The sequence below is a fragment of the Moschus berezovskii genome, chromosome 22 (assembly GCF_049115385.1).
Source record: "Moschus berezovskii isolate FMDL1 chromosome 22, NW_MosBer_1.0, whole genome shotgun sequence".
In the NCBI taxonomy this organism is placed as follows: Eukaryota; Metazoa; Chordata; class Mammalia; order Artiodactyla; family Moschidae; genus Moschus; species Moschus berezovskii.
In genome coordinates this window covers 49,190,694-49,213,363 of record NC_142481.1, presented here as the reverse complement: position 1 = coordinate 49,213,363, position 22,670 = coordinate 49,190,694, and the positions used below count along the sequence as shown (strand labels likewise).

The 22,670-nt window shown below is 50.9% G+C and overlaps 2 protein-coding genes across 10 annotated transcripts in view; one reads left to right on the top strand and one right to left on the bottom strand.

The window, feature by feature from the left end:
• The window catches only part of FANCA (FA complementation group A), a 37,862-nt gene extending 24,436 nt beyond the window's left edge, over positions 1 to 13,426 (bottom strand). For all 5 annotated transcript variants that reach the window (XM_088830554.1, XM_055412897.2, XM_055412893.2 and 2 more), the window contains exons 1-11: positions 13,187 to 13,426; positions 12,432 to 12,541; positions 11,981 to 12,074; positions 10,505 to 10,647; positions 10,304 to 10,399; positions 8,790 to 8,863; positions 4,042 to 4,154; positions 2,913 to 2,995; positions 2,589 to 2,622; positions 2,142 to 2,208; positions 901 to 1,013 (exon numbers count right to left, since the gene is read on the bottom strand). In XM_088830554.1, the coding sequence (XP_088686680.1) occupies positions 901 to 1,013; positions 2,142 to 2,208; positions 2,589 to 2,622; positions 2,913 to 2,995; positions 4,042 to 4,154; positions 8,790 to 8,863; positions 10,304 to 10,399; positions 10,505 to 10,647; positions 11,981 to 12,074; positions 12,432 to 12,541; positions 13,187 to 13,265 (1,006 nt within the window). In that variant the 5' untranslated portion in view covers positions 13,266 to 13,426. The remainder of the gene's footprint in view (positions 1 to 900; positions 1,014 to 2,141; positions 2,209 to 2,588; positions 2,623 to 2,912; positions 2,996 to 4,041; positions 4,155 to 8,789; positions 8,864 to 10,303; positions 10,400 to 10,504; positions 10,648 to 11,980; positions 12,075 to 12,431; positions 12,542 to 13,186) is intronic.
• A 5-nt stretch (positions 13,427 to 13,431) lies between these two features.
• Positions 13,432 to 22,670, top strand: part of SPIRE2 (spire type actin nucleation factor 2) — a 33,488-nt gene continuing 24,249 nt past the window's right edge. For 4 of the 5 annotated variants that reach the window (XR_008684021.2, XM_088830558.1, XM_055412899.2 and 1 more), the window contains exon 1: positions 20,369 to 20,915. Coding sequence is in view for 3 of the 5 variants with exons in the window: in XM_088830558.1 (XP_088686684.1) it covers positions 20,645 to 20,915 (271 nt within the window). In the remaining 2 variants the exon portion in view is untranslated. Of the gene's footprint in view, positions 14,607 to 20,368; positions 20,916 to 22,670 lie in introns of those variants that run through there. The other variant, XM_055412900.2, reaches the window with a different exon arrangement.

Below are 22,670 nucleotides of genomic sequence, written 5' to 3'. Positions count from 1 at the left end.
AGTGTATGTGAACTTCACTTTCAATTGTATGTGACAATTATGTTTCCCCAATTGTCAACCACTTTTTATGTTATATCCTTTATCATACATATCTACTAAATATCCTCCAACCCATCAGTTACATTTTAATTATTTAGCTTCCAAACTGTGAACAAGCCATGGAGGATGCCATGGAAAGGATGGCAGGTGGAAAAGCTCAGGTCAGCGGGCCCAGGCCCTCTGCTGGAGCAGCGGCCTCTTAGTGTCCTGTGCCCCGAGGGCAGGTGTGTCGGGAGCCATGCAGACCTGGAGAAGGCTTGGGTGCTGGACACCTTTCAGGAAGCCATATACCCACAGGAAATGCTGACCTGAGTCATTGAGACAGAACCCTGGAATTCACAGAAAGCCATGCACACACAGGAAATGATGACCTGAGACACAGAGACAGAACCCTGGAATTCACAGAAAGCCATGCACACACAGGAAATGATGACCTGAGACATAGAGAGAGAACCCTGGAATTCACAGTATGAGCACTGTTTTAAAAACCTACCTAGGAGACTTCCCTGGTGGTCCAGTGGCTAAGACTCTTGGCTCCCAATGCAGGGGACCTGGGTTTGATCCCTGGTCAGGGAACTAGATCCCACATGCCACAACTAAGATTCTGCATGCATGCTGCAACTAAGACCCAGCTCAGCCAAATACATATTAAAAACAAAAAACCAAAACCTACCTAGAAAAGACAAGAAGGGCTTCACCCACTGCCATTCTACTGTGGTAATGGGTGACACTTCTTTAATTCAAACTTTCTTTATGGGAAAGTGTTAAACAAGATGTTTAATGACAGAAGACTGTCCTTCCAGTGTTAGCAGCCACAGTCTGAGCTCCTGTTGAGGGGAGTGCCAGGGTGCTTGGACTCACCTTTTAGCACAGGCTTGTGGGTGAGGATCTGAGTCAGAGTATGACAGAACCACCTCTTCAGAGTCTCCGCTGAAAGTACACTCTGGCACATGGGCCCACTGAACACACCGAACCTGCAGACGCAGCAGAGGCACTCAGGGAAGGGACCCTCTAGGTTTCCACTGCCTGGCAGCGACACCTCACGCACAAGGGGCAGCTCATCCGAAAAGCAGCAGAGACCTGCAGACCCCCAACTCCAGACCACTGGCTCGGGCTTACAGGCTGGCCTTGCCCACTCCCTGCCACGCTTCCCCGGCAGGCCTGCAGCCCGGCTTCCACGCTGCAGATGGAAGTGGAGTCTGGGGGGCATCCCTCTACAGGGCAGGATGAAGGGTAACGGGCACTGTCACAGAGAGAAGCAGGCAGGTCAGACTGGGGGCGTGGAGGGCCGCCCCTCGCAGCAGGGCTCACAGGCCACAGGAAGCACAGCCCCGCCCCAGACCACAACGCTCTCAACCACAGCCACGCTGCTCAAGCCAAGGACGCCATCCCCCGACACGAGAGGGAAGACGAGACGAGGGCGCAGAGGGTCACCGACAGGTGAGGAGGGACAGGGGCCGGGCCTGACAGTGGGGCGCCCCTTAGGGGAGGGAACCCAGGGTCCCAGAGGCCATGTGACCTGCCTGCGTCCCGCATGCAGTGAGGAGGCTCTGGGTGGGAGACAGGGAGGGGCCTCTGAGTTCACTGATTTAACCTGGGAGGCCGTGATCACAGAGTCAGCACGTGATGAACATGCACACACATACAACACAGCTGTGTGCTGTAGCTGCTTAGTAAGTGCTGAACCACACAGCAGGCTGAGGACTCCTGATGTCATCGTGGGGAACAGGAGCCAGGAGCAAGGTAATTAAGAAGGGGAAGGAGGAACAAAGCACAGAAGCCTCCCAGGCAAGAGCCACAGCCCGGGTGGCCTCAGCCCACGGTCCCCTGAAGCAGGTTCGGTCCCCAGGATCGTGGGGCACGCCCCCACAGGTCCTGCTGGGGCAGCATGGTAGGGCAAGGCCACCCTGGCTTGGACCCTGAGGACCCAGGCCTGCCCCCTCCTCACACCCGGAGGGGCACAGTTTCCCATAGGAAGGGCCCCATCTTCAGACGGTTCCTAGCACTTTGAGCTGTCACCACAATGGGGAAGGATCACGGAGCTTTCCGGAGGGAGAGCACAGCTGGGATGCTCAGCCTGCAGGCCCACCCCAGGAACTTACCAGCAGCTCCCTGCCTTGTACGCTGGGGACCCCTCCTGTACGCCAGCTGCCATGGCTTCGAGAGTGGCTGAGGCAGAAAAGAGACATCAGCATCATATCGTCACATCTGTCAGAAACAGCCTTGACCAAGGGCTTCTGGGCAAGTCAGGTCATGGACCCCCCAACCCACAATCCCTTCAAGTTCCCACGTGTCTCAGTGGCAAGACTTGAAAATCCACCCGAATACACAGATAGGACAGTGCTTTCCTGACAAACCATCCAGCTGTTACCACCGCTGCTCTTGAGACCAGACGTGAAGCCAGCAAAGCTGGTCTCCAGAGGAGACTGGAGTCAGTTGGTCAGTTTATACCCCATCACAGTCATCAGAGGGCCTCTGGAGGGCACGACTGAGCTGGAAAGGCAGGAGCTACGGGAACCCTAACCAGCCCGGCCCACAGGGCCACTCACAGGCCAGCATCCGCTCAAGAACAGCAGCAGCGATCTGTGGGGACAGAACACTGCAGTCACCTGCGTGCAAGCAAACCTGCCATCACCCCAGATCCAGTCTCTAGATCCCCTCGGGGGGTCTGCCCAGGACACCCTTCCCCCTGTTCCCAAGCACTAGCCCAGAGTCTGGTAGCTTCAGAAACCAGAGACATAGGGGAGAGAGCACTGTCCAGGCCCATGCCCTCGCAGCCGGACTCAGGGAGTGCCCCCATACGGGGCTGCACACCCAAGCCCCTCATCCTGCGCCCACTGCCCAGAGTCCTGCTCCACTCGCTTGGCACCCACCTGGGCCATCTGCGCTGGTGCCCCATCTCCCCTCATACCCTCGCTTTTCTGGAATCCCCTCAAAACAAACATTTGCACAAGATCTGAAAAGCACAAAAGCAAAGTGTTTTAGTGCACTGTCGTCTCTGGGCACACCACCAGCTTCAGAGGTGCTGGAAGGGCAGGGTCTGCACGAAGCTGGGACACCAGCTCTGGGCACGGGGGGCCCACCAACCGCATCCACCAGACCCAGCCAAGCCTTCCCTAGGCCCACTGCACAGAAAGGGAGACACAGCTGGTCAGGTTTATGGAAGGATGTTCTCACTTAAAGAAATATCAAGAGGGTTTCATGTGTCCTTTCCCTCCTACACCAACCACACTAGGACGCTTTTAGGGCCTGAAAGTATTAAACTGTGGGGAGCAGGGCAGGAGATGGACTCAGAGCTTCTGACTAGCTTACCATCAAGGGACTGAAATTAAACAGTTTAAGCTTCATATGGGAGCAGACTGCATTATAACTCACATCAGCAGGACAGTTTTAGGAAGCAGGAATGCCCCTTCCGCAAAGGAAGACTGCACAAGCCCCATAGGGAACCCTCTCATCCAGGCTTCCATTTACTCATGGGCTGCATTCCTCAGGGAGGATGGCCAACGGCAGACCTGCTGACCTGAGAGCTGCAAGGGCCGGGTGTCTGAGTGAAGGGCCACAGCAGGCAGTCCTGCTCACCCAGAGTCCCCACATTCAGAGAAGCTGAGGTTCCTGCCCAGTTTCCTCTCTGCTTCTCCAGGGCACCTTCTAAAATCACCACTTGGAACCGGGCCTTGGAGAGGCATGGATACTGCACAAGTTCTAGGAGCCTACTGTCCACCCTCGCCTGCCCGCCCGGGGCCTGGGAAGAAGGACAGGTCATTCACGGAGCCCCTGCCTCTGTGCTCAGGTCACCATGTTCCCGTCCTGAATACAGCAGCCGGCCCACCCAACAGGCCAGTTTTCTGCCGACCCAGTTTTCACACAATTCAAGGTCAGCGCACGCCCTCGAGGTCAGGTGTGACTGCGCTGACTTCTGTCGGATCTCCACACCCCAAGTGCGGCCTGCTGTGCTTCCCTGACCATTGCTGCGAGAAGCACCCACCCGTGCCATACACTCACCAGCAAGCATAGCCCTGGCGACCTCAGCATGCTGACAGGGCGCCTCTATCTGCTCACACAGCAGGCCCAGGTCCTTGCAGAGCCATACCACCACGGCCTGGGTGTCGGCGCGGCTGAGGACACAAGCACAGCATTCCGTTGTCTGTCACACTCACTCCACCAGGGAGCTGAGGCCACAGGCAGCAAGCCGGCACTGCTCAGCCTCCTGCCCCCACCACTGTGGGGCCAGCCAAGTAAAAATCATCACTTTTTCCACATAGTGTATTTACTTGGAATGGCTTACTATTGTTGGGGGAAAAAAAAAATCTTAGTAACATTAATGAGAGTAGTAATAAAGTAATGAGAGTAGTAATGATGGGCTCGGGCTCTAGATGCCAACAAGAAGTATCTGGCAGAGCAATGCTGGTTCAGGGGCATCGCAGTGGGTGGGCAACTCTCATTTGCCGGGTTTGTATTCCCCTGGTGACTAATGATGGTGAGCATCTTTTCATGTGTTTGGCTATTGGTGGGTCTTTTTAAAATTTACTTTTATTTATTTGGCTGTAATAGGTCTTAGTTGTAGCCTGCAAACTCTTAGTTGTGGCATAGGGATTGAACCTGGGCCCCCTGCCTGAGGAATGCAGTGTCTTAGCCACTGGACCACCAGGGAAGTCCCTGAAAGATCTTCTTTAGAGAAATGTCTACTGAAATCCTTTATCTGCTTTTTAACTGGATTATTTCTCTTCCTGTTGTTGGAGTAGAGGAATTATCTGACTTGTAAACAGTTTCCTGTGCATTCTTTTCATTGTCCTGATAGTCGCATGAACTTTAGGTGTCACGTCCGAGAAAGCCCTGCCTGGTCCAAGCTCGTGAAGATTTACCCTTAGATCTTTTTCCAGGAGGTTTATGGTCTTGGCCCTGAAGTTCAGGTCTCGGATGCAGAGAGTTAACTGCTATCCGTAGTGGAGGCAGGGGTTCAACTCCATCCTTCTACATGTAGATATCCAGTGGTCTGAGCCCCACTGGTGAAAAGACCATTTTCCCCCATTAAATAGTCTTGGCACCGCTGTCAAAAACAACTGACCCTAAATGTATGAGTTTACGTCTGGACACTCAATCCTTCTGTTTTTCTGTATGTCAACTGTTATGCCAGGACCCCGCTATCTTGATAATGACTGTTTCGTACTAAAAGTTCTGAGAACAGGATGTGTGGGAACTTCCCTGGTAGTCCAGTAGCTAGGATTATGTGCTTCCACTGCAGGGGGAATGGGTTCAACCCCCGGTTGGGGAATCCCACAGGCCTCATGGCAGGCAAGCAAGAACTCAATCAATACAGTAGGTGTGACTCCTTCAGGTTTTCCCCTCTTTTCGAACAATTGTTGGCTATTTAGGGTCCCTTGCATTTCCATATCAGCACTGGGACAAGCTTGTCAAAGTAGGTGAGCAAAGCAGCTGAGACCTGAAGGACCTGTACTGAGTGCACAGGTCATGGTGAGCAGTGCCATCTTGATAATAATATGTCTGATCCAGGAGCCTGGAGCATCTATTTAGGTCTTAGCTTCTTTTAGCATGTTTACAGCTTTCAGTCCACTATCCTTGTTCTTTAACTTCTTCTTTTGATGCACTATTAAATGAAATTATTTCTTAGTTTCACCTTCAGGTTGTGTGTTGTTATCGTATAAAAACAAAAGTGTGTTTGTGTATTGGTCTGGTACCCTGCAACCACATAGAATTCATTTATTCACTCCAGAATTTTTGGTGTGGATTGCTGAGGATTTTCTATATGCAAGATGATATCATCTGCAGACAGTTCCACTTCTTCCATTCCAATCTGGAGGCCTTTTTATCCCCTTTGCCTAATTCCCTGGCCAGAAAGTCTGGTGATATTGAACAGAAATGTTAAGAATGTTCCTGATCGTACAGTCTGCAGTCTCAGTATGATTTGAGCTGTGGGTTTTTCTCAGATGACCTTTATCAGATTGACACGTTCCCTCTACTCCCAGCTTGCTGAGTGTTTATCATGAAATAGTATCAGATTTTGTCAACTGCTTTCTGCTTCTATTAAGATGATCACTCTTATCCTTTATGCTATTAATATATGTGTTAATTAACATTCAGATGTTAAACCAACCTTGCATTTTGGGGATAAATCTCCATTATTATGATGTTTAGACCTTTTTTGGTTGCTGGATCCAGTCTGTAAATATTTTGCTGAGTTTCTGCACCTATATTCATTAGAAATGCTGGTCAGTAGTTTCTTATCCTGTGGTCTCTGTCCAGCTTTCCTGTCAGAGTACTACTGGCCTCATGCAGTAAGGTGGGAGTATTCAATCTTATGTTCTGGAAGAATTTATGAAGGGGCACTGCATTTCCTCTTTAAATGCTTGGCAGAGTTCTCGAGAGGAGTCAGGGCATGAGGGTTTCCTTTTGGGAAGCCTCTGTATTATTTAATAGTGACTTGGTTTCCTCTCCTGTTACAGGTCTATTCAGTGCAATCTTTTGTATCTTTCTGGAATTTCATCCATTTCATCTGTTTTCTAATTTACTGGCATAACACTGCTCACAGTATTATCTTGCAGTGCTTTTAATTTTCTGTACGGTCAGCAGTAATAACCCCCCTTTCATCTTGATTTTGGCCAGCTATGTCTTCTTTTCTGGGTTCAGTTCAGCTCAGTTCAGTCGCTCAGTCGTGCCCGACTCTCCGCGACCCCATGAATCACAGCACGCCAGGCCTCCCTGTCCGTCACCAACTCCCGGAGTTCATCCAAACTCATATGCATCGAGTCGGTAATGCCATCCAGCCATCTCATCCTCTGTCGTCCCCTTCTCCTCCTGCCCCTGATCTCTCCCAGCATCAGAGTCTTTTCCAGTGAGTCAACTGTTCACATGAGGTGGCCAAAGTATTGGAGTTTCAGCTTTAGCATCAGTCCTTCAAATGAACACCCAGGACTGATCTCCTTAGAATGGACTGGTTGGATCTCCTTGCAGTTCAAGGGACTCTCAAGAGTCTTCTCCAGCACCACAGTTCAAAAGCATCAATTCTTCGGCACTCAGCTTTCTTCACAGTCCAACTCTCACATCCATACATGACCAATGGAAAAACCATAGCCTTGACTAGACAGACCTTTATTGGCAAAGTAATGTCTCTGCTTTTTAATATGCTGTTTAGGTTGGTCTTAACTTTCCTTCCAAGGAGTAAGCGTCTTTTAATTTCATGGCTGCAATCACCATCTGCAGTGATTTTGGAACCCAAAAAAACTAAGTCTGACACTGTTTCCACTGTTTCCCCATCTATTTGCTAACATTTTCAAAGACATCTTCATTGATTCTATTATGTTTATCATTTCATAGATTTCTGCTCTAATGGTTATTATTTCCTTCCTCCTTCTTGCTCTGGGTTTGGTTTGCTTTTCTCTCTCTAGTTTATTAAGGCCAAACTTTAAGTCACTGACTTCAGATCATTCTTCTAATATAGGCTTTTGCAGCTATAAATTTCCCTCTAAGCACTACTTCAGTGGCACCCAATGTATGTTGGTATGCCATTCCCATTTCCTTTGCTACACTATTTTCTAGTTTCCCTTGTAATTTGTTGGTATGCCATTCCCATTTCCTTTGCTACACTATTTTCTAGTTTCCCTTGTAATTTTTTTCGCCAATCCATTGATTATTTAAGAGCGTGTGGCCTACTTCCCAAACACTGTGGATTTCCCAAATTGTCTTCTGTGGATTCTTTTCAGCTCCTCTGTGATTTGAGAACACGCTTGTATGGATTCCACCCTTTTAAACTTACTCCCACTCTCTTTAGGGCCTGACCCATGTGGCCCCCTCCAGCAGATGGTTCTACACTTGAGAGCCAGTGCGCTGCTACCACTGGGTGGGACATGCTGCAGGTGTTGGATACGTCGGCTGGTCATGACCGGTCTGACCACTGGATCGACCCATTACTGAAGGCTTCAATTAGTATGGTTCAAAGTCCATTTCTCCCTTCATTACTGTCATGTTTTGCTTCATATATTTGGCACTCTGACATTAGGTGTGTATGCTAGGAGATAATGGTTTTCATGTAGTCAAACTAACCAAACTTGCATAACTTCTGGATGCGACCCACACATCATGAAACCACTGGCTTCAATATGGCATTTACCACTGTGCCTGACAGTCCCCCAGACTAGACACTCTGTGTTTCTTCTGACCAGAGAACAAACACCTAAACCTCCAGTCTTCTGTTGACCAGAAGGCTGCCTTGAGCAGGGATGGCCAACCCCTAGGGCTCCTGACACTTCTCACATCTGGACAGGTGGCAGGCAGTGTGCGCACCCAACTGGCTCCACCTGGACCACCGCTCCTTCAGCCCCTCCACCTCCTGCCCCTCCTCCCCTTGTCTCTCCTAACTATACAGGGTTGTTCCTTTTGTAAAACCCCCTTTCTGACTCTTGGTGGCATTTCGGGAGGTAACAGTTGCACACATTTTACCAGTTATATTTACTTCTAAAAAAAATATTTAATGTATATTTACATAAAAACAAACATATATTTACAAAAAAAATTATGTATCTCATAAAAAAAATTACCAAGTCTGTGTATGATGAAGATTTCAATTACAACAACGTTCTCTTTAAATAATAAAGCAACTGCTTCTCTGGGTGATTTTTGGTTTCACATATACATGAGTCATATTAGACTAGATTACAAAAATCAAATCATGTAATATTATGTTACATAAAGTTTTTATTTTAGCTTATTTTAATGCTAAATAATCACTGGTTTACCTTTCCAGCAGTTCTGGGATGCTTACAACGTTTTGAACATGAAGACGCCACACAGCTTCAAGCAGCAAAGAATTCTGAAGAAAATGACAGAACTATGAGTCCTTCACCCACACATTTTCTTCCAAGACATTCAACCTATATGCCTAATGATGTCCTTTCCTGAAAACCAAGCCTCCAACACTCATGTGACCACCTGAACCCCCATCCCCACCACGATCCTGTGTTCAGGCCCAGGCTCCAGCTTAACCCACCTCCAGGCCTTTCTCCACTATGGCCAAGACAAGACCCCACAGTGTAGCTGGTCACGCCAATTTCTTCTTTCCAGGACCCTTCAGTGGTTTCACACCACTTTCAGGACAAAGGCCCTCCAGTTGTAGCCCTGACACACCCCACCCCCGCGGACATGGTGCCCCAGTCTGACTCAGGCCTCCAAACCTACTGCACCCTTCTCTTCACCCAGGAATTCTGACTCCAGCCCCACCCCCGATGAGCTTCTTCCTGGAAGCCTTTCCTAACCACCCAATCAGACACCCTGCCCACTCTTCTCTGCTGCCTGCAAACACCTGGACCATCACAACCCACATGCATTCAACTCATTATCAGCAGGTGCTGGGACCGTAGTAGCCTGACAATCACTTGAACTCTAGATAAACGCTGGATAAAAGTGGGGGAAAAACCATGAATGCATCACCACCCTTGGGTTTCTTCTTTGCTACATAACTGATCCCGTTTAGTAACTAAGCGATAACTTTCAACTGTAAATCAACTGTGTGTGTGTCTGTCACTCAGTTGTCTCTAACTCTTTCCAACCGCATGGACTACAGTCTGCCAGGCTCCTCTGTCCATGGGATTTCCCAGGCAAGAGTATTGGAGTGGGTTTCCATTTCCTTCTTCAGGGGTTCTTCTCAACCCAGGGATTGAACCTGTGTCTCCTCCATCAGCAGTGGCTTCTTTACCACTGCACCACCTGGGAAGCCCTGTCAATCAACTATACTCCAGTAATAAAAGTTTGTTTAAAAACCTGTAGGCCTACTGAATTTATAACTTTTCAAAAAACAACGGATAAGGGAATTGCCTGGTGGTCCAGTGATTACGACTCAGCCCTGTCACAGCCTTGGCCTGGGTTCAATCCCTGCTCCAGGAACTAAGATCCCACAAGCCGCACAGTATGGCCAATAAAAATAAGAATAACTTTAAATTACATTTTTCTAGTTTACTACCCTGGGAAATTATCCATCATAGTACACCTAAGAAGGCATAACACGATGTTTCTGTGTACAATCTAGTCTAATAAATATGACTAATGATGGGGAAAATACTGATAAATACGGTATTGAGGGTCCTTCTTCCCCATTCACAGAGACACTTGCTGAAAGCTTTCCACTCCAGTCTCTGTGATTAACAAGATGCTTGCTGGAAATTCCTAACAAAACCTGGGGATTCTACTGGCTCCACCAAAATGAACAGGATACTGCTTGAAAATCCTGGAATCAGAGTTACAATCTCAACTCTACCTGTGCTTTCCATAATTCTTGACAGAAGTAGAGACGGGAGAACATGCTCTGTGCTAATAAGTTCTGAGCGATCTCCAACAAGGATGACAATTTCTTCTGAAAAGAGATTAAATCCTTTCTAAGAAAGCATATTAAACGTCCAGTTTTCCCAGACAGCCGAACGGCAACAAGCACAGTCCCCTCACTTGCACTGTATCTTACCCTCTGATCTGGGGTCAGCAGCACCTTGGGAGGGGGCCTCGTGTCTGCCTCACAGATCCGCATGAGGCCAGATGCCACCACCTGGCTGGACAGGACAGCCACTGGAATGCCCAGCCGTGTGGCTTGATCCCGCAAAGCAGAGCCTTAAAGATAGGACAAAATATGGAGATACCCAACAAAATCTACTACTGAAGGAGACTGGTTAATGCCCTCTCTTAAGCTCTAGCACTACAGAAAATTGCCTTTTGAAGGGGAGAAGAGACCTGGGGGACACAACATATAAAAGTAAGAATTTCAATATGGTTGAAGCATCTCACCATGGTCTGAGGCCCCTGAAGCCCAGGGCGGCATACACATACACACATGTTTGGACATTATGGGTGACACAAACAAGGCGCCTGGCAGATGGATTCTCTTTCTTTCAATTTAATTTTTGGCTGTGCTGAGTCTGTAATAAATTACAAAAACTGAAAAAAGAAGAAGTAGAGCCTGAAGATGTGACTGATTTGCTGCAACCTCATGATAAAGTTTGAAGGATGAGGAGCTGCTTCTTATGTCTGAGCCAAGAAAGTGGTTTCTTAAGATTGAATATAGTCCTTGGGAATATGCCCAGAAGACTGCTCAGATGACAACAAAGGATTTAGACTATTACAGAAACTTAGCTGATAAAGCAGCATCAGGGTTTGAAAAGACTGACTCCAACTCTGAAAGTTCTACTGTGGGTAAAATGCTATTACCCAGCATTGCAGGCCACGGAGAGAGAGTCTGTGAAAGGAAGACGCAGCGGATTTCACTGTTATCTTGTCTTAAGAAATGGCCACAACCACCCCAGCCTTCAGCAACTTCCACCCTGATCAGTCAGCAGCCTCAACAGTGAGGGAGACTCTCTACCAATAACAGAGATTACGGCTCTCTGCGGGCTTAGACAATGGCTAACATTTTTAGCAATAAAGTATTTTTTAAATTTTAGCAATAGAGCATTTTCTAATTCAGGTATGCACACTGTTATTTTAGACATAATGCTGTTGGACACTTAGCAGATTACAGTGTCATGTATATGTAACATTTTTATGCACCAGGAAAAGAAAAAATCTGTGGGACTCGCTTGCCTGTAACACTGGCCTTCCAGCAGTGGCCCAGGGCAGCCTTCATCTCCAGCTGCCTTCTGCTCTTCCCTACCCAGCATGGCCTGTTCTCGCCACTTGCAGAAACGAGGACCATATTTCTGTCCCATCTTCCCAAGGGTCACTTAGGTTCCTACTGTTCTGAGCCCAATGCACAGTCACTGTTTTTAAACAAAAGCCTCAAAACAAGCCCCAAACAAGTCACAGAAACTTGTTGGTGACCACACATATAAGTAGAAAACCATTATCTGGGGGAATTTAAACACATCTGCCTGTTAGAAGCACATCAAAGTTACTTTATGTACAGCCCTGTCATAATGCAATATATTAAGAAAACAAATCTATAACTCACCTATCAATGAACTGGAAAGATTAGTGTGGGCCTCAGGACCATCACAATCAAGCAACTGGTGGAGACACAGCTGGTCACAGGGAGGACCTTCTACCTAGAAACCAAACACCAAGAACTCCACCTTAAAATTCAAGCCATGTCCTGAAGACAACCAAAGTGTACACAGTGCTTGCCTACTGTGCGATTCCTGAATAATCTGAGGTGAAAAAAAAACGTTAAGGTGAAATTTACTGAAAACTTTGAGAATTACCAGACTCCTCTCTGGACTGTTCTACCTCCAAACAGATAAATGCTCCTGATTACTTTTCTCACCTGGACAGCATTTAGTGGGTGCTCCTCCCAGATACTCACGAGTCTTGCCAGGTGTCTCTTCATAAAGGTGATGCCTTTGAGAGGCTCGAAAACCTGCAACCCAAATGTGCTTACAAAGGCAGAGCCAACTGCCTCTCACCTCCAGAATGAGGTCACTCAGGTTTAGATGGCTTCTTAGGAGGCGCACGGCAGACTCTCTCACCTTCTGCTCCCCTTCGGGACTCAGTTTCTGCCTCTCGACCCTTCCCTCTAGGGGAGAAAATCAGTTTCACAAAAATTACAGCACTCCTTAAAAACTCAGGCAAGGAAACACTGTGACACGCTGTACACCTGGAGGTGATGCACCCTGGAACGTTATGTCCATGGGACTCCTGCCAAAAACCGCACAAGCTTAATCTAGTCCTAGGACATATCAGACACACCCAACAGAGGGGCACTCCTTCAAACGCCCTGCTCAGGAAGACCCAGGAACTGTCACCCACACGGGGACCAAGGAGAAGGGAGTAACTGACATGTGGGAGCCTGGACAGAAAAAGGACTTTACGGGGAAAACTGATGAAATCTGAGCAAAATCTAGTTTAACTGGTTAGGATTGTACCAAAGCTAGTTTCTTGGGACTGATCCTTTCAAAGATGTTAAGGTGACTCGGGCTGAGCGGAGCTGAACAACTACTGTCATCCAGGCTACTGGGGGGTGGGGGAGGTGAATCTTACGTCTCTACCTTCTGGAATCGCCCCTCGTGACCGCACGTAGGACAGAGTGGACAGAGAGCTGCCAGAATGGGAAGCTCGGGTGAGCGTGGAGGGATCAGGGCTCCGGGACCAGGATGAAGGGGGACGAGGATGGGCAGAAAGAGGTTCGGGGGTAGGAGTCTTGGGGCCCGCGCCCACCTACCCAGCAGCTCGGCCCACGCTCTCCTGCGGACCCCAGGCCCCTGATCCGAGGCGGCGACCCGGGCCCCGGGTGCAGACATGTCGCGAAGAGAGCGCGGGGTCAGGGCTCTAGGGGTTCTGCCCGCGCTGCCCTCTCATTGGCTGCGGACAGACGCGAGCGCCCATTGGCTGTCAGCTGCCAGGCCACACCCCCCCTCGGGGGCGGAGACTCGGCGGCCATCTCGTCCGGGCTGAGGCGGCCATCTTGCAGACGGCGGGAGACCGGGGTCAGCCGTATGTGTGGCATGTATTTAGGTCCGACTGAAGGTGGAGGTTAGCGGCGCTGAGTCAGACAGCACCACCGGGAGAAGATTGTGTTATCTGTTTTGCGTTATTCCTGTCGAGGTGAGCAGAGCTGTGCGTGAGGAAACAACCAACAACCCCAAAATTCCGGAGACGCCAGAACAACGCCGCCTGTAGGGAACCGAGGAGAACGAGTCAGCGCGTGGGACCCCGCGAAGCCCGGCGGCGGTACTGAGGCTGCCCCTCCTTCCTTCTCCCCAGACTTAAGCGAAGTGTCACCGCGAGGCCTCGCACGCCGGGGTCGCACAACAGGGGTCTCCCATGTGAAGTCCATTTCCAGCCCCCTCCCCCCGCAGGAGGATGTGAGGAGGAGGAGGACTGGAAATCCGGGCTTGTAACCATGGTGACCAGCTCCTGTCCCGGAAAGTCCTCTTGTTAGAAGGATGCTCCCAGCATTCAGCCCACTTAGGAATTTACAGGGATTCAATGGGTATGTTCCTGGACTGGGCGCAGACACTGACGTGCACCCCAGTCTCTGTGTCCAGGTTTTCAGGCAACGTAGTTTCCTCGGCCGTGAAGACTGGGTGACGGATGCCCTCAGACAGCGCTCACTGCCACCCGCTGAACCTTTTCCAAGTGGCTGGAATGTGCTTGCAGGCCCTGACCACCTTGCACCACTCCTGCTGCCCCCCGCCCCCACAATGAGGGCTGTTGAACTTGAGAAATAAAGGGCCCGAGGGAGGTGGGTCTTGTGGGTTGCAAAATGTGGCCAGGAGTCCTCCCCCTCTGTCTCTGTCCCTTCCATTTGGGCTGGTGATGACACGCGAGTGACGTGATGCAAACAAGAGTTTGAAAGGAGCTCATGCTGAGAGTCAGGGAACCCTCCCAGCGACCTTCAAAAGAACAGCCTGAGCCAGCTCACCAAGGACCAGACACATGGAGGAGAGGCACCCGCTCAGCCAGCAGTCCCTGGCCAGCTGCCTGCCCACTGCCAGAACCTGCAAATTAGGTCATCACAGGCCATCCAGCTGCCAGTGACCTGTAAATGAGGGGACAAGGCTGGCTGACACCAGAACTGCCACAGGCACATGATCAGGTGCTAAGCACACAGCTGAGGAGGGGAGCACCCACATGGCCTTGAAAGTATTGAGAAGACCTTACCTCCAGGCCCAGTGAGCAGAACCCTGGCAGTTGCATGTCCCAAGTTATGCAGCTGGTTGAAAAGAGACTATGGGGAGGCAAAGGTAGGGCGCAGAGGCGGGTGAGATGGACTCAGGCCATCATTCGGCAGTGGAACAGGGGCTTGACCAGAGTGGTGGCCTTGAGTGAGGTAAAGAGAAGTGATGAGATCGATTCTTGCCTCAAAGGTGGATCCCCCAACCTTTGAAGTGCAGAGTTTTCTAACCCGAGCCGCTGGGAATGTGGAGATACACATACGTTATACACACAAACACCACATACATGCACATATTCACATACACCATACCATATACTTGTACATCATACATGTACACATACATCATATACACAAACATAGTATGTACGCATTGGTACACCATATGCACGTGTATAACATGCCTATTCATGTATACTATACATGTCATTCACATATATACTCGTATGTCATATGTGTTGTACACATGAACACATCGTATGCATACATACATTGAGATGGCCGTATGCATACGTGTATACGTCACACACACATATACACACATCACATACTTACCCACATACATCAGCTGAGAGGTAGCAACACTGGAGGACGGTTAAGAGACAATAACAGGACAGGCCCAGAGTTCAAGTGTGAGTGTGTCAGATTCAAGATGACAGACCCTGGGTGGGGCTGCCAGGGAAGTAGGTTGTAGGAGCCTCAGTACACCCATGCGCACACACCCCACACACAAACCAGGGCTGCCTGTCACTGCCCATCATGGCAGTCCTCACTCGCCTGCTTCAAAGAACAGTGGAGAGCAGATACCCAGTCATTTGAAGCATGTCAAACATGCCACTGTCGTGACCCATGTGTCCCCTGTGCTGAATGGACCTCCTGTGGGGAAGGGGCTGTAACTAAGCATTTCCAAAATATCATTGGAACTTGTGCCTTCCCAGCGTCCACTGATAGTCTACATTATTTAGGGACTGTTTTTCTTTAAATTTAGTCGTTTTTTTCCTTCTTCCTTTTTGGCTACCTTGGGTCATTGCTGTGCACAGGCTTTCTGTAGTTGCGGTGCTTAGGCTTCTCATTGCAGTGGCTTCTTTTGTTGCAGAGCACAGGCTCGCCAAGTAATTGTGGCTCGCAGGCTCTAGAGCGTGCAGACTTCAGTAGTTGTGCAAAGGCTTAGGTGCCCCAAGGCATGTGGGATCTTAATTCCCAGACCAGGGATTGAACCCAGACCACCTGCACTGGGAGTGTGGAGTCTCAGCCACTGAACTACCAGGGAAGTCCCTGACTGCATTTTATTTATTTTTTAAAATTATTTAATTTTTGGTTGTTCTGGGTCTTTGTTGCTACGAGCAGACTTTGTCTAGTTGTGACAAGTTGGGGCTACTCATCTTTGCAGAGCTTGGGCTTCTCATTGTGGTGGCTTCTCTAGCTGTGGTGGGCAGGCCCTAGGCCCGCAGACTCAGTAGTTGAAGGGCATAGGCTTTAGTTGCTCCTCACCATGTGAAATCTTCCCGGACCAGGAATTGAACCTGTGTCCCCTGCATTGGCAGGCAGATTCTTATCCATTGTACCACCAAGGAAGTCACCTGACTCCATTTTAAATGAGGTTTCTATTAATTTTCACAATGTAGAGAAACCCCAAATTTTGCAAATGACCGCCAGTGTCACCAGTGGGAAGCAAACAGTGTTCTTGAGTATTTTCTCAGCTGCTGATCAGGAATCCAGAGAAAGCACCTCAATAAGCGCCCCCTCCTTGTCCACTCGGCAGAACAACCCTGTCTGACTCCCCTCCATTGTAGTCTTGTAGGATTTCCTCTCACCACCTTGGTTTAGCTCTGGGTCCCCACTTCCTGCTAGTACCAGCCTAGAAAACTGCAGCCACGCCCAGCCCTAGTGCCGTTCCCCTGGAGCTGTGTTGGCTTCTTTTAGAGATCAAGCACAGCCTAGCTGAATCCAGCACCCCTGGGAATTCATGGCCTTTATCATTATCCAAAAATAAACCTAAAGCACAAACCACAGCCTCTTGAGTTTCAGCTTTTCCTCCCAGACCCTTGAGCCCTGCCTCTCTGCAAGAATGGTGACAGAGAAGGCATTCAGGGGCCTGGTTGCTCACAGCGTCCAGTGTGCACAGATCCCCTGGGAGAAGCCAACCTGTTTTTCAGGCTGAAGTGGAATTCGGTGCAAGCTGAGAGTCTCTGCTTCCCTCACAACAGGTGAAGTGGCTCTGCCTCTGTCCAGGGGAATTTACTGGCCTTTCATCTCACTTTGTCTGACATTTAACCTAGTTGCTTATATGCCTGACTCACTCCAACCTTTGCCTCTCAACTCTCAGCATGCTCTCAGTGTGGCACCCTGAGCCCTACACTGTCCTTCTGGAGTCACGTACGTGTATTCCATATGGCACCTGTACTTCCGGCTCTAACTTTTTGGCGTTCCGGGGCCAAACCAGGATCCTTTAGTTTCTATTCTGCTAAGATGCTCAGCGGTATAATTCCTGGAGATTTTAACCTCTGGCCAGTGGCTGTCACTAACCACCCACCCCTCTGATTGCTCTGCCCTGGCACAGACACTATCTGTGATTCCCTTAAGAGTGTTGGACACAGAGCATGAGAAAAGCAAACATAACCAGTGGGGTTATGTAGCCATCTGTCCATTTCCCACCTACAGTAATGATTTTTCCCTGTGGCTGTTTGACCCTGAGGACCTGAGGGATTCTTAGCGGGACCTGGTAAGGTTTTTCAAACTGATCTTCCCAGTCTTAAGACATGAACACCTAGTACTCCGCAAATATGTGTGAATGAACAGCCTACACTATGAGTATCTGGGGAGTGTGTTTGTTAGTCCAAGTACTGGTGGATTAGTCACTGCACTAAAGGTTTCAGTTCTGACTCCAAGCACAGCCCATGGTGACTGATAGCCTTCCTCGTGTACTGGACATGAAGGGTGAAGGACACGGCTTCAGGAGTGGGCTATTGCTGATCCCATCATTGTAGAAATGACCTGGATCCAACGCTTTCCCGGTTGGTTTCATGACTGACCCATCAGTTTCTGTTTCTTGTTGAGACTCTGAACAGCTGTTAATACACTAAATTTTCATTTCTAAAATACAAGGGGCAACTTCAGGTTATGGAAGAACTAACATTTCTTCGACTTAGTTCTGTGTAGTGTTATTGGTGGACAAAGAGCTCCATGTTTTGACTTGAAAGCCACTTCTACTGGGATGAACTCCTTTCCCATCTTAACCAGGCTTCGTCTGCCCTCCCTCGGTGTGCAGAGTTACCCACACGAGTTTTTATTAAAGTATGGGCGGGGCTTGGCTCTCCACTCCAGGAAGGAAGTGATCACCTTGACTCTGACTTGTAACCACTGTGTGTTGTGTGCCCACCAACCAGATCAGAATCCGCTGCATCTGGTTGATCAGTTTTGGTCTGGTGGAGTCACTCCGTTGCCCTTAATACTGACTCAGAAGCCGCGCTTGCACTCCCAGGCTACACCCATGACACCCCTCACACTGCCACCACCCACAGGCTGCTGCTGCTTGCCTGTGTCCATTTCTGGAGCTCATTTGGGACTTTTTTGGGAGATGTGTGAAAAGTGACCTGGCAGGAAAAAAACAATGGTTTCTCGGGGCACCTCAAGAGCTGACTGATGCTTCTGTTTTCATAGTTTGCTTCGGTTAGAGAGGCCTTCAGATACTGAGATACAGAAGTGGAACCTAACTTAAGCCTTTCTTTTTTCTTAATAAAACCCCAGTGTTGTAAATCTTGCTGGCTAACGTGCACAGGAGTCCCTGAAAAAAATAATGACAGATCAGAAATGGTCTTGTACCTTACACGGATGATTGCAGGGCCAGCTCCCTGCAGGATCAGGTAGACGTGAGTCATCACTATGCCAAGTACAAATTGGCATAACAGGTCTTCAGGTAGTTATTTTCAGATTTTATAAGCCCAATTCTTACATGTCCTCATGTCTAGAAAAATAGTAAAAGCACTGTGATATCTGCTTGTGACTAGCACCAAGCCTCTGGCAAAATATGTGCCTGACTGCACATCCCCCTTCACTAAAATCATGTACATACTGACCTTCCCCTGCCTCTTAGGGGCAGTTCTGTACAGCCTAATGCTGCCTCCCGGGCTGTAGTCCTCATTATACTCTAGATAAACTTAACTGCTCTCATGGTGTGCTTTTTTTTTCCCCATTGAACAACTAGGTCCTTACCAAGGCCTGTGCTCATCAAACAAGACCCTCAGTTAGGGAAATTGAGGCCCTTTGAAGAAGTACCAAGAAAGGTACTTTTGCTACAACCCAAGTACCCTCCAGTTAGAGTACTTGCCACTTTCTACCCTGGGGCCAGGGTGCCCTTCGTGAGAGGCTCATGCCAGCAGGAGGCAGGGGGGTGACTCTGCCTAAGGTAGGAGCAGTGACCCTAACTTCCAGTGAGTTGGTGGTGGTCTGAATGGAAGACTTTACCTGCATGGAGTCTGAAAGCACTCCTTGTGTGGGTCCATGGGGAACAGCCACGTAGGAGAGGACAGCTCCATGTCCTGTGAATCTGGGCCTTACCACACCACTGGGAATTCCCCACTGTGATAAGACACACCTGGAGGTTCTCCCTGACCGCTAGTGACAACCATGGGTGGGGGTTCCGGTGGATGAAGATTAGGCAGAAGATCAGGTCTTAGCTGTCATGCAGGATCTTTGCAGCACAGGGACTCTAGTGATACGCAGGCTTCACTGCTCTGCATGTGGAATCTTAGTTCCCTGACTAGGGATCAAACCCGCGTCCCCTGCATTGCAAAATGGACTCTTAACCACCGGACCACCAGGGAAGTCCCTAGGCAGGAAGATTAACTTGAGTCCAAGTGCTTGCAGTTCTTGGAGCCCCCAGGCTCCACCTTCTCCACAGTGGTGGCACTGCCTGGTTTCTGCCTGCATAAGCACCAAGAACCAGGAAAGCTGTTAAAGTGCCCAGCTATTGGATGCCAAAACTTGTACAATTGATTCAAGCTACTTTTTTTGGAAGATGAAAATGCCAGATGGGGTTATCTGAGAGTAGGGCCCTGCGGGGCCGCCTACACCCACCCCAAGTCTTCAGTGAGGTGACACTGCAACTCTGCTGTGATTTCTGTCTTCAGCTGTTGAGAAATCCCAGGAACTTTCCAGTCCCAAGTTCCACTACAGACCTGAGAGAATCGCCAGCATGGAGAAATTCAGGAATCTGTAGGCCATGTGCTGTCCAGGGTGGGGACCGTCGCCTTTCTTGCCTCACCTACCAGTGCATTTTGGCCATGTCACTCTGACCCACTGCAGCCAGGGCGGAAGAGTCCGCGGGGGCGCCTTTGAGCCGGTGCTCCCGGCCAAGGATGGAGTGCCGCGCGCGTTCCACGGAGACGCCAGAGCTGTCAACACTGACGCGTGTCTCCGCTGGAAAAGGGACACTTAAGTGCTTCCTACCGCGGGTCTTCCTGGCTCTCCTCACGGACTGGTGACTCCCGAGGTGACTTGGCCAGCTGGCTCTGCAGCACCGCCTGCCCCTCCTGGAGTCACTGGCCTCCGGCTCCCCCGCAGTCACCGCGGTGGGGCTTGGGCGGGATGTTGGTCTGACACGCGTGTTGAGAGCCTGGTGTGGGTTCGCGGGCCGGGCGGGGAGGACCTCGTCTCCGTAGGTGCCCCCCACCCCGGGCGCCCCTCTGCGGATCGACCCTGCGCACCCCTGCCCCCTCCCCTAGACTCTCCCCGGACCTCCTCCCGGCTCTGCGTCCCCCCAGCACACGGATCCCGGCCTGTCCATCCCCGCCTCAAGCCCCCGGGACGCCCCTCCCTCCCCCTCTCCTGCCCTCCTCCCCTCCGCGGCTTCACCTGCGGCCGCTCGCGCTGGGCGGGGCCGGGCGATGACAAAGCAGTGGCCGGCGGCGCGGGATCCGCCCCCCGCGCTTCGCGGGCGCGCCGGCTCCGGCGCGGCTGTTATGGAAACCGGCCGGGCGCGCAGGCGGCGATGATGGGGCGGCCATGGCCCGGGCCGGCAGCTCCAGCGGCGACGCGGCCGCGGGCGAGCGGGCCGGGGGCGCGGGGCGCTCCGAGCCGTGGGAGCTGTCCCTGGAGGAGGTGCTGAAGGCGTACGAGCAGCCCATCAACGAGGAGCAGGCGTGGGCCGTGTGCTTCCAGTGCTGCCGCGGGCTGCGGGGCGCGCCGGGCGGCCGGCGGCGCATCCGGGACACGGCGGACATCCTCCTGCGCAGAGACGGCTCGGTCAGCGCGCGGCGGGAGTCCGGCGCGGCGGGTGAGGCCAGGGACCGGGGCGCGGCGCGATGGGGCGGGGGGCGGCGCCCGCGGTGGGGAGGGGCTGCGACTCTCCGTCCCTCCCTCTGCCTGACCTGGCCTCGGACCCGGCGCCCCCTTTGCCGCACCTTCTCTCTGCGGGACCCGCCGACCTTTCCCACTTCCGCGCGCCCTCTGCCGCACTGGGGGCCCTCCTTCGGCTTCTCTACCGGACTGGAAGGCCCGCCTTCCCCTCTCCCTTTTCTGGGTTGGGAGCCCCCCAACTCTCCCCTGGAACTCGGACCTCTGCCCCTCGGCCCTGCTTCTCCTCACTCCCTCTCCCGGACCTGAAAGTCACTCTCTCTTTCCTGGACCACCGCCCCCAACACACACACCTGGAACCCATCTTATCGTCAGGGCCGGTGCTGGCTGGAGAGGAGAGGATCTTTGACTCCTTGGCCGAGGATGTTCCGCAGGGAGACCGGACTCTGCCTCTCCTGCCCGCTGTCCCAACCCGGTCTGCTTCCTCTGCTCTGGGAGTCTGTCCCACCCAGTGACTGGTGGTGTGGATCTTGTTGGACTGGTATTTAGGCAAGAAAGGAAACGTGTTTTGCTTGGGCTCTTTTTTTGTGGGTCTGCCAATTTAACAGAGAAAGGAAAATGTAAGATTTGGGGAACAGCTTGTTTAGTGTTCGACTCTTAACCATGAGCAATATTCAACAATGAAGCCCTTGAAAGATATTTGAAATCTTTGGAGAATGATGAGTTTAAGTGATTTTTAGCCTCTTTAAGAAAAAAGTTTTTTCCTTGGAGAACCAGGGTGCTGGTGCCGAGCATATGATGATACTACCCCTGAAAGGGATATCCCTGGGGAAGTGCACCAGCTGGCTGTGTGTGCTGGAGAGGTGGGTTTGCAGAAATCCATGCGCTGGGCCAGGCCAAAGCTAGCCAGAAGGACAGTTCCTTTAATAACCAGGCAGTCTGCTGAATGCTTGCCACTCCTGGGACCCTCAGTATTCTTCCACAAGCTCCCATCTCATCTGTGTGCCCTGTTCCCACCTCCCTAACACTGCAGTTGGGTGACACTTGAGAGTTTGCTCTATTTGTACAAAAAGCTCTAATCTATTTGACAAGAGAAAATAGTAAGAACTGGACTCAAATGGTACTGTTTCCATTCTGCACGCAGGTAATCTGAGGCTCAGGCTTACCTGTCACACAGGAAGGGTCAGGAACTGGGTTCAGCACAGATGTTCTCAGTGCCTGTGTACACCGTCCTCACAGGTGGGCTCAGAACACGGGACAGGGTGGCCTCGTCTCACCTGTGGGCCCTGGAGTCTGTATGTTCACAATGAGCTTTTCTCTCACACCTGTATTTCCTCCTTGAAAGACCTTCCCTGTGCCCCTGCTCATCCCTGGAGACAAACAACATAACCCAGGGACTGGCTTCTGCCACCTCAGAACAGGAATGAAGGACCTGCCCGGTCTGGCCCTCTGACTTGACAGGTGGGGAACTGAGGCGGAGAGTAGTAAGTGGTCTGCTGCCAGTCCTGGCGGGCGGTTGGACCTGAGGGCCTCTCTTTGTAGAGGAGTCAGTGTTGCCTGCATGGACCACGACGGCCACCCTCTGGGGTGGTGGCCTTCTTGACCTGCCCACCCCTCTTCAGCCCCTTTGTCCTGGTCCCTACAGACCCAGAAGCACTGACCTGTACCGTGAGGTCCTAGCCTGCGACACAGGAGCCCAATTTCATTTTCCATTAGATATGATCTTTGGTTTCTG